We start from the raw sequence: 11,765 nt of genomic DNA, 5'->3' as shown, positions 1-11,765 counted from the left end.
TCAGCATACTGAATTTGACACACTTTCATCTTACAAGCAATTATTTTCCCCCTACTNCTGTCAATTGGTATAGGATCAAAGAGTGCTGCTAATCGTGTTGATGCATCTGTACAAATTAGTAAGGAATTGGCAGCTGTTGAACAAGTCTCTAAGGGGCAGTTACAGGAAGGTAATGGGGGTACTAAATAATGGGATTCCCCAGGTGCTAAGGCTAGTAATTTAGAGGCTAAAATATCACATAGTGTAGATGTGGTTCAGCAGGTTACGAATACTGGTATTGCACAGGTTGGAGAAGGAACTTTTGGTAAGGCAACAGATAAGCCAACTGGAGATCAAACTAATGCAGTAGGAGACATGATAATTGTTTCTGAGGCAGATAAGAGTGGTAGTGAGGCTGAGAAGTCTCAGCAACCAACTGCAGTTGATCAGAACAAAAATGCAGAGCAAATCTCTGATAAAGAAGCTGCTGCCCAGATTTCTGGGATTGAATAGTGGGGATAAAGCTATGNTGATAAAGAAGCTGCTGCCCAGATTTCTGGGATTGAAATAGTGGGGAATAAAAGCTTATTGGTGGAAAATAAAAGTGGGAAGGTGATTGTGGATGATAAGAAAGCTGATATGAATAAAAAGAAAGGAGATTGGAACTTGGTAACAAGTAAAAAATCCCCCATAAAGAACATGGTCTCACCAAAACAACAGAACAAAGGTGTTCGACGAATTGACTTCAATGTTGGGTCCAGCTCAAATTCTTTCGAGGCTCTAGCTACTGTTGGGGACGTTGAAGTTTATGCAATAGTTCTACATGATAGTGGGATGTCCAAACAACTGGTACTAATGCCCAACAAGGATCGAGGAGGACAAGGTAGCCTAGTATTAGTTGAAAAGTTAGGTGTTCGACGAAATAATTCAATGAGTAAGCTGGGGACTTAACTACTTGGAAACCAAGCTCATAGTTCCAATGCACCTAGGTTGAAATTTTGGAAAACAAGTCTCTAATCTGTCGGTTTATGAATACTTACCTAATGGAAGTTTATGGGACCGGTTGCACACATCACAAAAAGTCAAGATGGATTGGTTGGTGCGATATAACATTGCATTAGGTGCTGCTCGGGGGCTGGAGTATCTACATCACGGCTATGACAGACCTGTTATGCACTGTGATGTCAAGTCTAGCAACATCTTGTTAGATGAAAAGATGAAGCCCAAAATTGCTGATTTTGGACTAGCTAAGGTTTTGCAGGTCAATGACTAAAGACTCTTCTCAGGTTGTAGCTGGGACGCACGACTACATTGCTCCCGGTACATATTTTTCTCTTCCCTTTTCATGTCATTGTTACTTGAAAACAATTTTGGTAATTTTTTAATTTTTTGTTCTTTTTCTTTATTGTTTGGGACAAAAGAGTATGCTTACACAACCAAGGTGACCGAGAAGAGTGATGTCTACAGCTTCGAAGTGGTACTAATGGAATTGGTGACCGGAAAGAAGCCCGTGGATGCAGAGTACGGGGAAAACAATGACATAGTCCAGTGCGTATGTAGCAAGATAAGAAACAAAAGTAGCACGATTGACTTGGTAGATTCAAGCATTTTGGAGGGGTTCAAGAAAGATGTTGTCGAGGTTCTTAGAATTGCAGTTCATTGCACAGCTAGGACACCATCATTAAGACCATCGATGAGGATGGTAGTTCATATGATAGAAGAGGCCGAACCGTGTAAGCTGACAAGTGTAGTTGTGAATTCAATGAATGAGGATGGTAGTAACAAGGAGTTGCAAACTAATGGCAAGAGTTGATGCTTATATCATGAGTTCAGAGTTCTTGTTGAGAGAAGAAGAATTTTGCTGTGTGTTGAACTCTGTTGCAAGCTTTGAAATAATGCTTATTGTACATATGAGACTCTTGAAGAACGAAACTGCCGCAATAGGCTGTCAAAAGTATTCACAGTTAACATTAATAAAATCTACTTCTGCATTAGCAAGTAGGAGTAATGTATTTCGCAACCAAATTACTTAGTGAAACTGGGCAGTTAATTTTATTTTATCTATGAATAGGCATGTTCTTACCAGAATTGTTAGCTTCACAGTAACAAACAAGATGGAATTATGACTAATTCTGGAGCTTGTCTGACCATCCAAAAAAGCATTTATATTCTAAGATTCCCAGATCCAGCTAGTATTTATTTTATTTACCGTAGGCTCCAAGAATTAACATAGTTGACTTCTTGAATAAACATAGTTATCACTATCACTATAGGTAGAGTAAGTTGAATAGAATAGGTGGTGCTCACATCAGCATACTGAATTTGACACTTTTTCATCTTACAACCAATTATTTTCCACTACTGGCAGAGGAGAGGAAGCTATAGAGGGTATGAATCAGAGCAAAACAGGACAAGAAGGTGCAGGGGATAGTACTGCTAAATCAAAATATAATAGAGTAGATCCAAACAAACAGGCAGCCAAGGTGCAGATTGCAGCAGAGGTTACTGTTCCATTGGAAACACTCCAATTCCAAAATGACAACAACACATGTAACAAACAAGTGATTGACATGCAGAAGAACACAGATCTTTGGGCTACAGATGGGGCAAAAGGAGTTGAAATGCAAGAAGATCAGACAAACAAAGACCTGGATGAGGAGTCAACTGCACAGAATTTTCTCAATGTACTAAACAAGGAGATTTATCTCCTAGGCATATTGAGCAGGTGAAATTTGCAGAAGTTTGATCAAACAATAGAAAACATAAATAGTAGCTTGCCGAAGGATATAGATGAGTAATACCATGAGACATTGAAGTATTTTCAGCAACATTAGGTATCCTTGATGTTTGTGGTACTCGTTCATGGCCAGTATTGGCAGTAGGGACCTGATAAATATTAACATACCAGATAACAATACTTGTATAGGATTAAAACTTCATTAATAATGTACATAACTTATAAAATCGTGTTACCTGTTCAATTGAGGTGCCATTGATATTTTGAGGCATAGATTCATCGGAAGCATATTTGCGCATCAATTGTCGCATTTCGAGTAATTCTGATTGCATCTTCTCCTGATTTTGTTTCATCAGATTCATTTCTTCATTGTGTTTATCCTTTAACTCGGTTATCTCTTGTGTTAACCTTTGGACAGCTTCAGTAGACGAATCCTCTACAACAATATTTTCTAAGGAAGATCTACTACCCCATAGACCAGAAAGAGTTGGACCAAGTCCTAAACCACGAACATATCCACTTTTGTCATTTCCGAACACCTGAGAATACACATCGCCTTCCTAAGCAACAACGCGTGGAGGTTGGTCAGTAGAGCTCTCACTATTGTTCGTCCTTTCATTTATCATTTCCTGTCCATAAAATACATAAATCCAATTTGGAGTTCATTTATTCGCTTTTATGTTTTTTCCTAACTATTTCCCAATTAAGAAAATAAAAGAAAAAAAGAAATCTTACAATTGCCTTGACAGAATCATCATCCAGTGGTCTACCATCCTTACGTTTTGTATGAGTTAATATGAAAACTTGTGCTTGTGTAGGCTCTATCCCATTTACAGCCTAATACAATAAAATTGATGTAAGATATACGTGAAAAAAAAATTAAAACATTATAGTTAGTAATTTGAACAAGTTTACCCGCTCATCCATCAAGGTAGCAATACTTTTGGATCCTCCTGTGTGAGGCATCTTTTGATTGGCCCTATTATTTCTATTTGCTTGGGAACGCCTCTATCGTTGAAATATTAAATGATATCTTATAAATTATACATAAAAATTGAGCATAACTAGAATTAAAACACTGAAAATAATCAACTTGAGGTGTTTTAAAGATTTGTTAATACCTTAGCTTTATCTGAAAGCCAATAAGCGACAAGACCACTCCATTGGTCCCTCGGTATGCGACTTGGTCTATTTGTCGATCGCCAGAGTCTGTCAGGTGTGTGAAATTCACAAGTGTGAAACCCAAGTCATCTTCCTTAATTCCTCTACCTTTGGTTACATCAACCCAATCACACTTAAATAAGATGACCTTAAATTTCTCATAGTAGTTTAACTCCACAATATCATTCAATCTGCCATAATATGTGATATTTGCAGATTTTGGAGCATTATCACTTGTACTTGCATAACTTTCAGTCTTTAAAACGACCATAACACCACTATTTTGTGTCACATTGAACTCTTCACTTTGTTTTGTTCGAAATCAATCGACAAGCATCAATCCAAAATCTACTGTAAATCGATTGCAGGCGACTGATTTAACAGGAGAAAAAGAGAAGTTAACAGGGGAAGAAGATGGACCGGCACTACAACAGGCTGTTGACGCAACAACGAGTTAGGAACTGATTTACTGTAAATCAATCGACCAGCATCAATACAAAATCTACTGTAAATCGATTGCAAGGAACTGATTTACTGTAAATCTACTGTAAATTGATTGGACGAAGAGAAGTTAACACTGCCATTGACGCACTGTCTTCTGTCAATCAAACTGATCTTCTGTAAATCAATTGTAAAATCGAAGAGAAGAGAATTTACCTGGGAAGAAGATGTGCACAATCGTTGACGCACTATAAATCGCACTGGCGTTTTCGCGCACTGGCGTTGATGCAACAGCGAATTAGCTAGGGCGCACTGGCGTTGATGCAGCGTTTCCGCGCACCGGGGTTGATGCAGCAGCGAATTAGCTAGGGCTTTTTCCGCGAAGTCGATTAAACTAGTAAGGGAAACGATTCAATGTTTTCCTTATGTTATTTTCTAATTATTTTCTAATTCTAATTGGGGAGAGAAACTAAAAAAGGTATCAAAAAAATTGGAGGGAAAGATTTTCTCTTCTTTGTGCGGAGTGAAAGTTAAAATAATAAAATATTAATTACAATTAGTAATTTTTAGTGGCTATTATTTTTTATTGCCGGTAAAAGGATATCTTTTACTGGCTAATGGTCATATGCCGCTAATATTTAAGCTTAAAGAATTTATTAGCTAACATTGCCTTATTGCCGCTAAATAATGCCGCCAAAGGTCCTTTTTGTATTAGTGTTAGAGCCAAGGTCATCCCTTTTCATACTCTCCTATCTTCCGTTCTTGGTTCCTCACTTCCTTTCTCAGAAAGACCTTTCCACCACCATGGCTAGAACCTCTAAAATAGTGCCTTGAAAAGAGGGTGCTGCCTCTTCGTTTCGAACATCCAAGGGAAAAACCAAAGTGGCCCCTACCGTTGAATAGTGTACCCCCACTGAGTTCGACACTGTGAACGATTTTTCTATCGAGAGACCCTCATCTACGCCGGGCTTATGCGAACACGTGTCCCGGTATATTAGCTTCGTGACTAATATACAAAAAGTGAAGGAAGATTGTCAATGGGAAAGGACAGTGCTGGTTGAGATTCCCCGTTCTAATGAGAGCATAACGGACTACAAGGCTAGCTTTCTTCATGTATATATGTACCCATTCACTTTGGGTCCCGTCAATTCTTCAGATCCTTCTTCCCCTGTGATATATCCGGTTATTCTCGACTTCTGTCAGAAGTACCAAGTGACGCTCGGCCAAATTTACCCATCTTTCTAGAGGATAGTCTATATGCTCAGTTATTTCTCCAACACGGTCGAGGGTATGACTTTTACCCTTGACCACTTGATTAGACTATATAGCCCTCATCTTTATTGAGGTTTGATTAAGCTTCACCCTCGATTCGTGAAGCCGTTTTTCTCGGTCATTGATGAGAACAAGGATCGGGGATGGATGAGCAGGTTTGTCCAAGTGAGGACCTCGGACGTCATCCCGGCCGAAAGGATGCCATTCCCTGATAAGTGGAATATGGAGAGTAAGTACCTCTCCCTCGAACACGCTTTACTGTCTTCTTACCTTCTTCTCAAAAAATGATCTTTCCTTTATTTATGCAGCTGCCGTTTGGTATCCCGAAGCGGTCCAGGACCTGTCGGGGTGGATTAGTCAAATGAATACTTTGTTCCCTTATCTCAAGCATTCTTAGCCCGACTTGGCTAAAATGTGATGGCCGGCCATGAATCACGGGTAAGACTTTTGTTGTCGCTTCTACCATGTTTCAATATCTCTTTCGCACACCCTTCGTGTTGTCAAGCTTTGAGTATTATGCCTTTGTAGGGCTTGGCGATGGGTGCTGATGAGACCGCCTCCCGATGGCGAGGAAGAGACCTCGAAGTCCGATAAGGGTAAAAAAGGGAAGAAGGAGAAGGCTGCTAAATCTCCTACGTCAAAGAAACCCAAATCACGCAGGCCCTGAGCTGATGCCAAGGTCTCGACTTCAGCTATTGGGGCAAGTCCCGGTACTGAGGATGAAGATGACGATGATGATGAGAACCTTTTGGTACAAGGGACGAGGTCGGGCACGGATGCCCCGCAGGTGGCTGGGCCAAGGGCCACTGAATCGGGAGTGGTCGATTCGGCTCGAGCCCATGTTGTGATGGCCCTCGAGGAGGGTGCGGATACGGTCCCTGAGTTCCTAGCCGGACGTGGTACAGTCCCTGTTAACGAACTCGTTGCTGATGACTCCAAAGGGCCTGGGCTCGGAGCTTTTCGGGGACATGATTTGCCCTTCGGAGACATCAAAGTCCTGGATGGCCTTAATTTGGGTCCTCGATTCCACCGGGGGAATTTAGGGATGCGCAGAACAAATATGTCACCAATGTGGGAGTCCCTCACGAGGGGGGAGGTGTGCTTGGAAACTTCCTTGATGGTGTCGGTGAGGACATGATCTTGACGCTTTCGGTGCTATCGAGAAGGCGGAGAGGCTCCAGCAGCAGGTGATACCTTTCTATGCCTACTTTTCGTGTTTCAAGCATTTCTTCATTTTTCTGACTCTTGTGTTTTGTTGTAGGCTAAGAAGATATATGATCATGCTATCTCTAAGCTGCGAGATGAGCTTGTATGCCGTGGGAAGGAGGTCGAGAATCTCACCTCGGGTTTAGAGGAGTTGGAGACCTCTTCTGCCCGAAAAAAGGAGGAGTTGAGTGGGCTCCGGGCGAGGTTGAATGGAATGTGCCGAGAAAAATATGACCTTGCCGAGCAGGTAATGCCGTATTTGCAAACTTGCCCTTTGTTCTTGTAACTTGGTGTTTTATCAACTTTCTTTTTCCCTTGCAGGTCAGGAAACAAAATGTCCTCATGGAGCAGCTCCAAGAGGAGGCAGTTGCCAACGATGCGGAGGTCCTCGATTTGAGGGGACAAAATGGGATTGTGGCCTCAGAGAGGGACCTTCTGCGGATGGAGCTGGCGTCGACCCGGGACCTTCTGCAGAGTGCCAAGGAGGAGGTTGCTGCATTATCGTCGGCTAAGTCTGTGGCAGAAGAAAAGGCATCCTCGTATAAGAAAGATGCCACCACTGCGAATGAACGAGCTCGAGAGATACTGGTGAAGGCCGAGTAGAAGCTAGTCCGAGCCGTTACTTATGCTCGTGCGCAAGCGAGGAGGCAGGCTCTTGAGGAAGCGAGTAATAAGGACACCGATATCTCAGCTGAGATCAAGGAAGCACGAACCTTAGAGGAAGAGTCTGCCTTTTCGGCTACTCCAGATGAGGGTTCCGACGTTGGTTCCGAGGGCAGTGGGGGTGAGGAGTAGACTTAGGTCGTCTTTTTTCCTTTTTGTGCAAGAGTTTCCTAGGGGAAAGGCTTTGTAAATGCTCCCCTGTTGTAAATGCATTTTTGGAAATATAACAATTTCTTTGCTTCAAGTATTCCTCGTTCCATGTTTTAATGCTTTTGCCTTCGAATTCTGATGTTGGCTCTTCAGGGCATATACTTGGAGCAGTCAGACCTTTGAGATCGGGCACCATCTCAAAATTGGGCCAGCAGTTTCTATAGGGTCGATGCCAGAAATAGCAAAAATTGTCGGGGTCTAGTGACTTTCGAGCGCTTGTATGGCTGTGTCATTTATATGGCATGGTTGCGAAGTGACCGAGGTGGCCCCACTGGTGCGCTTCCCAAAAAAGCGATATTGACATGGCCAGATTCCGTTGGTCCCCAGGTCAGGTGAATAGTCGCCGCCTGCTCTATAGATGTACTCGTTTTCCCTTTAATTGAAGATACTGCCATATTGAGTGACTATCTTCCTTATAGGGTTCTCCTTTCTTGTGCCAATTTCCCTTTACTCCAAAGCTTTTGCCTGAGTCTTTCATTTCCCCTTTCTTATTTTTACCATAGCCATGGCTACTGTGCCCACATCTGCTTGCCAAGGAGAGGTGGGTTCTTCCCTAGTTTCGCACTCGGTCGGTGGTACATCGCCGGCGTCCGACGAGCTAACATCGAGGTGCTTTGTCTCGAAGAGGGACTTTATGTTAGAGAGACCTTCCAATGTTCTGGGCCGCCGAGAGCATGCGTCGAGGTTTATCTCCGAAATAAGTGAGGAGCATCTCGAGGCAGTCAGAAAAGATTGCGGATGGGGAGAAGAGGTGGTGTTGCAGGTGCCTTCCCCGAAAGAGAGCATTATGACCCATGTCGAGGGGTTTTTGAACCTATATACGTACCCCTTCACATTGGGGCCTCTCGATAGGTTCATGCTCGAGTTTTGTAGAAGGTATGAGGTTACCTTGGCGCAGGCTCACTCATCCTTTTGGAAGATAGTGCTGATGATAAGGTACTTTGCGGATAAGGTTGGGCTCGAATTCACCCTTAGTCATCTCATTAGGTTATACCGGCCTTTGCATTACCGGGGCCTGATTACTCTACGAATTCGATACACCCGGCCCCTTGCCGTTAGCGATGAAGAGGACGAGGACCGGGGGTGGATGAGCCAATTTATTCGAGCACGGACAGTTGATATTATCCCTGGAGAGTTTCTGCCATTTCCTAAGAAATGGAATTTCACACGTAAGTGGTACACTCGTGTTTTTATCATTTTCGTACATAGTGGAGGCGGGCTCCGTAAAGATATTTTCCTTTTTATTTTCTTTAGCGATCCCTTGGCTGCCGAATGAGGTTCCTGACCTGGCCGAATGGTCTCGTAAGCTGGCAGCTTGCTCGACTTATAATAAGTGCAAATGGCGAGACCTATCCAAGGAGAGATGGGAGGAAAAACATCATGGTAGGTGCTTAGTGGTTTGTTTTCTCAGAAAGGTACTTTCTTTTTAGTGCACTAAATCTGCCACCGCGGACATTAGAGAATTTTCCGAGAAGAGGTCGTGTCCCCTCGGGGAGGAGGAAAGATTCCCAACCTCAGGGCCGAGGATTGATAACAAACGGAAGGAGTCATCGGAGGGCGAGGATGCTCGCAGCGGGGCAAACCCCATTCGGAGGTTCAAAAGAGACGTGTCGACCGAACCTGCAGCCTCTGAATGCTCTACTTTGGAAAGACGGTTCCTTTCTTGCCGCCGTCTGCCATTATCGTCGAAGGTACTTCAAGGGACAAGGGTTTCCTGCCGCCTTCCTCTTCCCCTTCCAAAGGTACTTCGAGGGAAGTTCTGAGGCAGGGAGCCGAGTGAATCGAGTGGAACATCGGGCGACCGTGCTCCCATCGGGAGTAGTTACACTAGGGTCGATGAGGCCAAGCTAGTGGATGTGTGCTCAACTTTTGACGAAGCTCAGCGGCTGATCGAGTCCAACCCTACACCACTACAAAGTGGTGTGAGCGGTCGATGAGCTTTTACCCGAGAAGGTCGGGATCAAATCCACAAGGAGCTAGATTGTTTGGAAATTGAGTTCCTATCTATACTAGTAACGTGCAAAATAATTGTTTACACTTCTAAACATGCGTTGATAGTTCACTAATCTAGATTACACTAATGATGATGAAATTAAGCTAAGTATGATATCTTTTTGCGCGGTTTTATTAATTTATGTAAAGGCACTAGGGAAGTGACTTTGCCCTAGGTGAATACTTGACGGGTTCTAAAGTCTAAGGTAAGTTGTTATGTTTGGGATTGCGATATAGCCAATGCACGAAATTACTCACTCTATACCTCTCGGTAGCTTGAGTGACTTTGCCCTAATTGCTTTCTCAAGACCAATTGGGTGTCAAAATTGTGCAAGCACTATAGGCTCATGTCGGGTATTACTATCTCTAGGTTTAACCCTTTAATTGGGGCTATCAATCTCTTGAATACGCCCCAATTCCTTGTTGGCCTGATTTTCCTAGACTCAAGCTCTCTTTCTCAAGAAGAGCCCAAGTCAAAAAGGCACAAATTAGTGTTTGCAACCACTAATTCAACATGGAAAATACAAATCAGGCCAAATATCAACCACCCATAAACATCTAAGCCCTAAAACAAGAGACCTATCAAATACCCACACTAGGGTTGAGCCACAACCCTAGCTCATGGGTCTAGCTACTCATAATAATGGAAGAAATCAGATATTGAGATGAATAATAACCTATAAAATGTAATTACAAGCTAAGATTCGAAGATTCAATGTTAAGCTAGCTACAAAATTACTCAAAATAGCTAAAAAAACAGCGTTCATGTGCTCATCTACAGATAAGATACCCTAAAAATCTGAAAAAGAAGTATCTATACAAGGCCGAATTTTCTGGACAAAAATACCCCTGACAGAGGTACCGCGGACCGCGGAAAATGGACTGCGGCCGCGGTCAGGCTTTTTGGCTTCAAGTCTTTGTTCTCTGAATCTAGCCACCGCGGACCGCAATAAATGGACCGCGACCGCGATGGCTTTACCGCTACCGCACAAAATGCACCGCGGTAAGAGGTGTCTTAAAACGTCCAAAATCCTAGCTCTCTAAATCCCTTCTCCGCGGACCGAAACAAATGGACTGTGGCCGCGATGAGGCTATCGCGGCCGCGAAGAATCTACCGCGGGCTGCATTGCTTGAAACTCCAGGATTTCATCTTCTCTGATCTTTTCCACCGCGGACCGCACTAAATGGACCGCGGCCGCGGTGGGTCTATTTCAGCCGCAGTGGATTTACTGCTGCAGCGGTGCTTTGACTTGTTCTTGGCACATGTGCAGGTTTCACTCCTTTTTGAGCTGGTTTTGACTTCGTTGTCACTTTTTGACCAAACCCTGCAAACAAGCACAACATGTAAGCTTTCAGGATTACTTGTATACACTTTTAATCTAAAACTCAAGCAAAAAAGGAATATAAAATAGACTAGAATCCCTAGTTATGAACTCCCCCAAACTTAAGCTTTTGCTTGTCCTCAAGCAAACAAAGTAAGTCCCACCTCCTTAAGAATAAAACCAAGAAAATTCAGCTGACCTAAAGTGACCTCATCTAGCATCAATTGGGACTAACAATTGCCCTCAATTCAAATGAATCATTAACAACATTCAACCTTTTTAAGCAGCATGATTTTAGTGCGACACGAAAGCATCAAGAGTTGACTCAACTCATCAAGGAAGCTCTTTCTACTGCTTTGGTCATTGTGGAACCCAAACTCATACTCCTGACTCTTCCTTAAGCAAAACATCACTTTTATATTGTAGCACTCAGAACGAGGATTGTGAAAAACACACTCATCTCTCTTAGAGAAAGGTCACAAGTCCGGCTCTATGTACCATAAGCTTGCCCCTTATGTGAGTCACCACTAATGTAAGCTACGCCCAACTTAAGATCATATAGGGCTTTTGTGGGGATACAGTGAAGGCTTTTGGTTCAGGGTAGGATATATTTGGTCTAAGAAGGTTTAATCTTCCCTTAAGCACCTCATCTGTGTTTACCGTGAAAATGGTAACGACAATTAAATTTATTAAATGGGACTCTAAAAATACGTGATCTATTCCCAAGCTAGTTTGTTAGAGTAGATGATGCTAGTATTATGAATTTTAACAATGGGGGGGGG

The 11,765-nt window shown here is 42.9% G+C and overlaps 1 protein-coding gene across 1 annotated transcript; it reads left to right on the top strand.

Moving 5' to 3' along the window:
• Positions 1 to 678: 678 nt before the first annotated feature.
• LOC109210276 (putative proline-rich receptor-like protein kinase PERK6) lies at positions 679 to 2,708 on the top strand. Its single transcript, XM_019373673.1, has 4 exons — positions 679 to 862; positions 1,101 to 1,240; positions 1,403 to 1,527; positions 2,348 to 2,708. Exons 1-4 carry the CDS (start codon positions 679 to 681, stop codon positions 2,706 to 2,708), a joined length of 810 nt encoding a protein of 269 aa, XP_019229218.1.
• Positions 2,709 to 11,765: the final 9,057 nt, after the last annotated feature.

This window comes from Nicotiana attenuata, unplaced genomic scaffold (genome assembly GCF_001879085.1).
Source record: "Nicotiana attenuata strain UT unplaced genomic scaffold, NIATTr2, whole genome shotgun sequence".
Lineage (NCBI taxonomy): Eukaryota > Viridiplantae > Streptophyta > Magnoliopsida > Solanales > Solanaceae > Nicotiana > Nicotiana attenuata.
This window is presented reverse-complemented; position numbering and strand designations above follow the sequence as displayed.

Coding starts and splice junctions, on each gene's coding strand:
- LOC109210276 (XM_019373673.1), top strand. CDS start 679: ATGGTCTCACCAAAACAACAGAACAAAGGTGTTCGACGAATTGACTTC. Junction 1,241..1,402: donor GACTAGCTAAGGTTTTGCAG/GTCAATGACTAA, acceptor GGGACAAAAGAG/TATGCTTACACAACCAAGGT. Junction 1,528..2,347: donor GAAAACAATGACATAGTCCA/GTGCGTATGTAG, acceptor CACTACTGGCAG/AGGAGAGGAAGCTATAGAGG.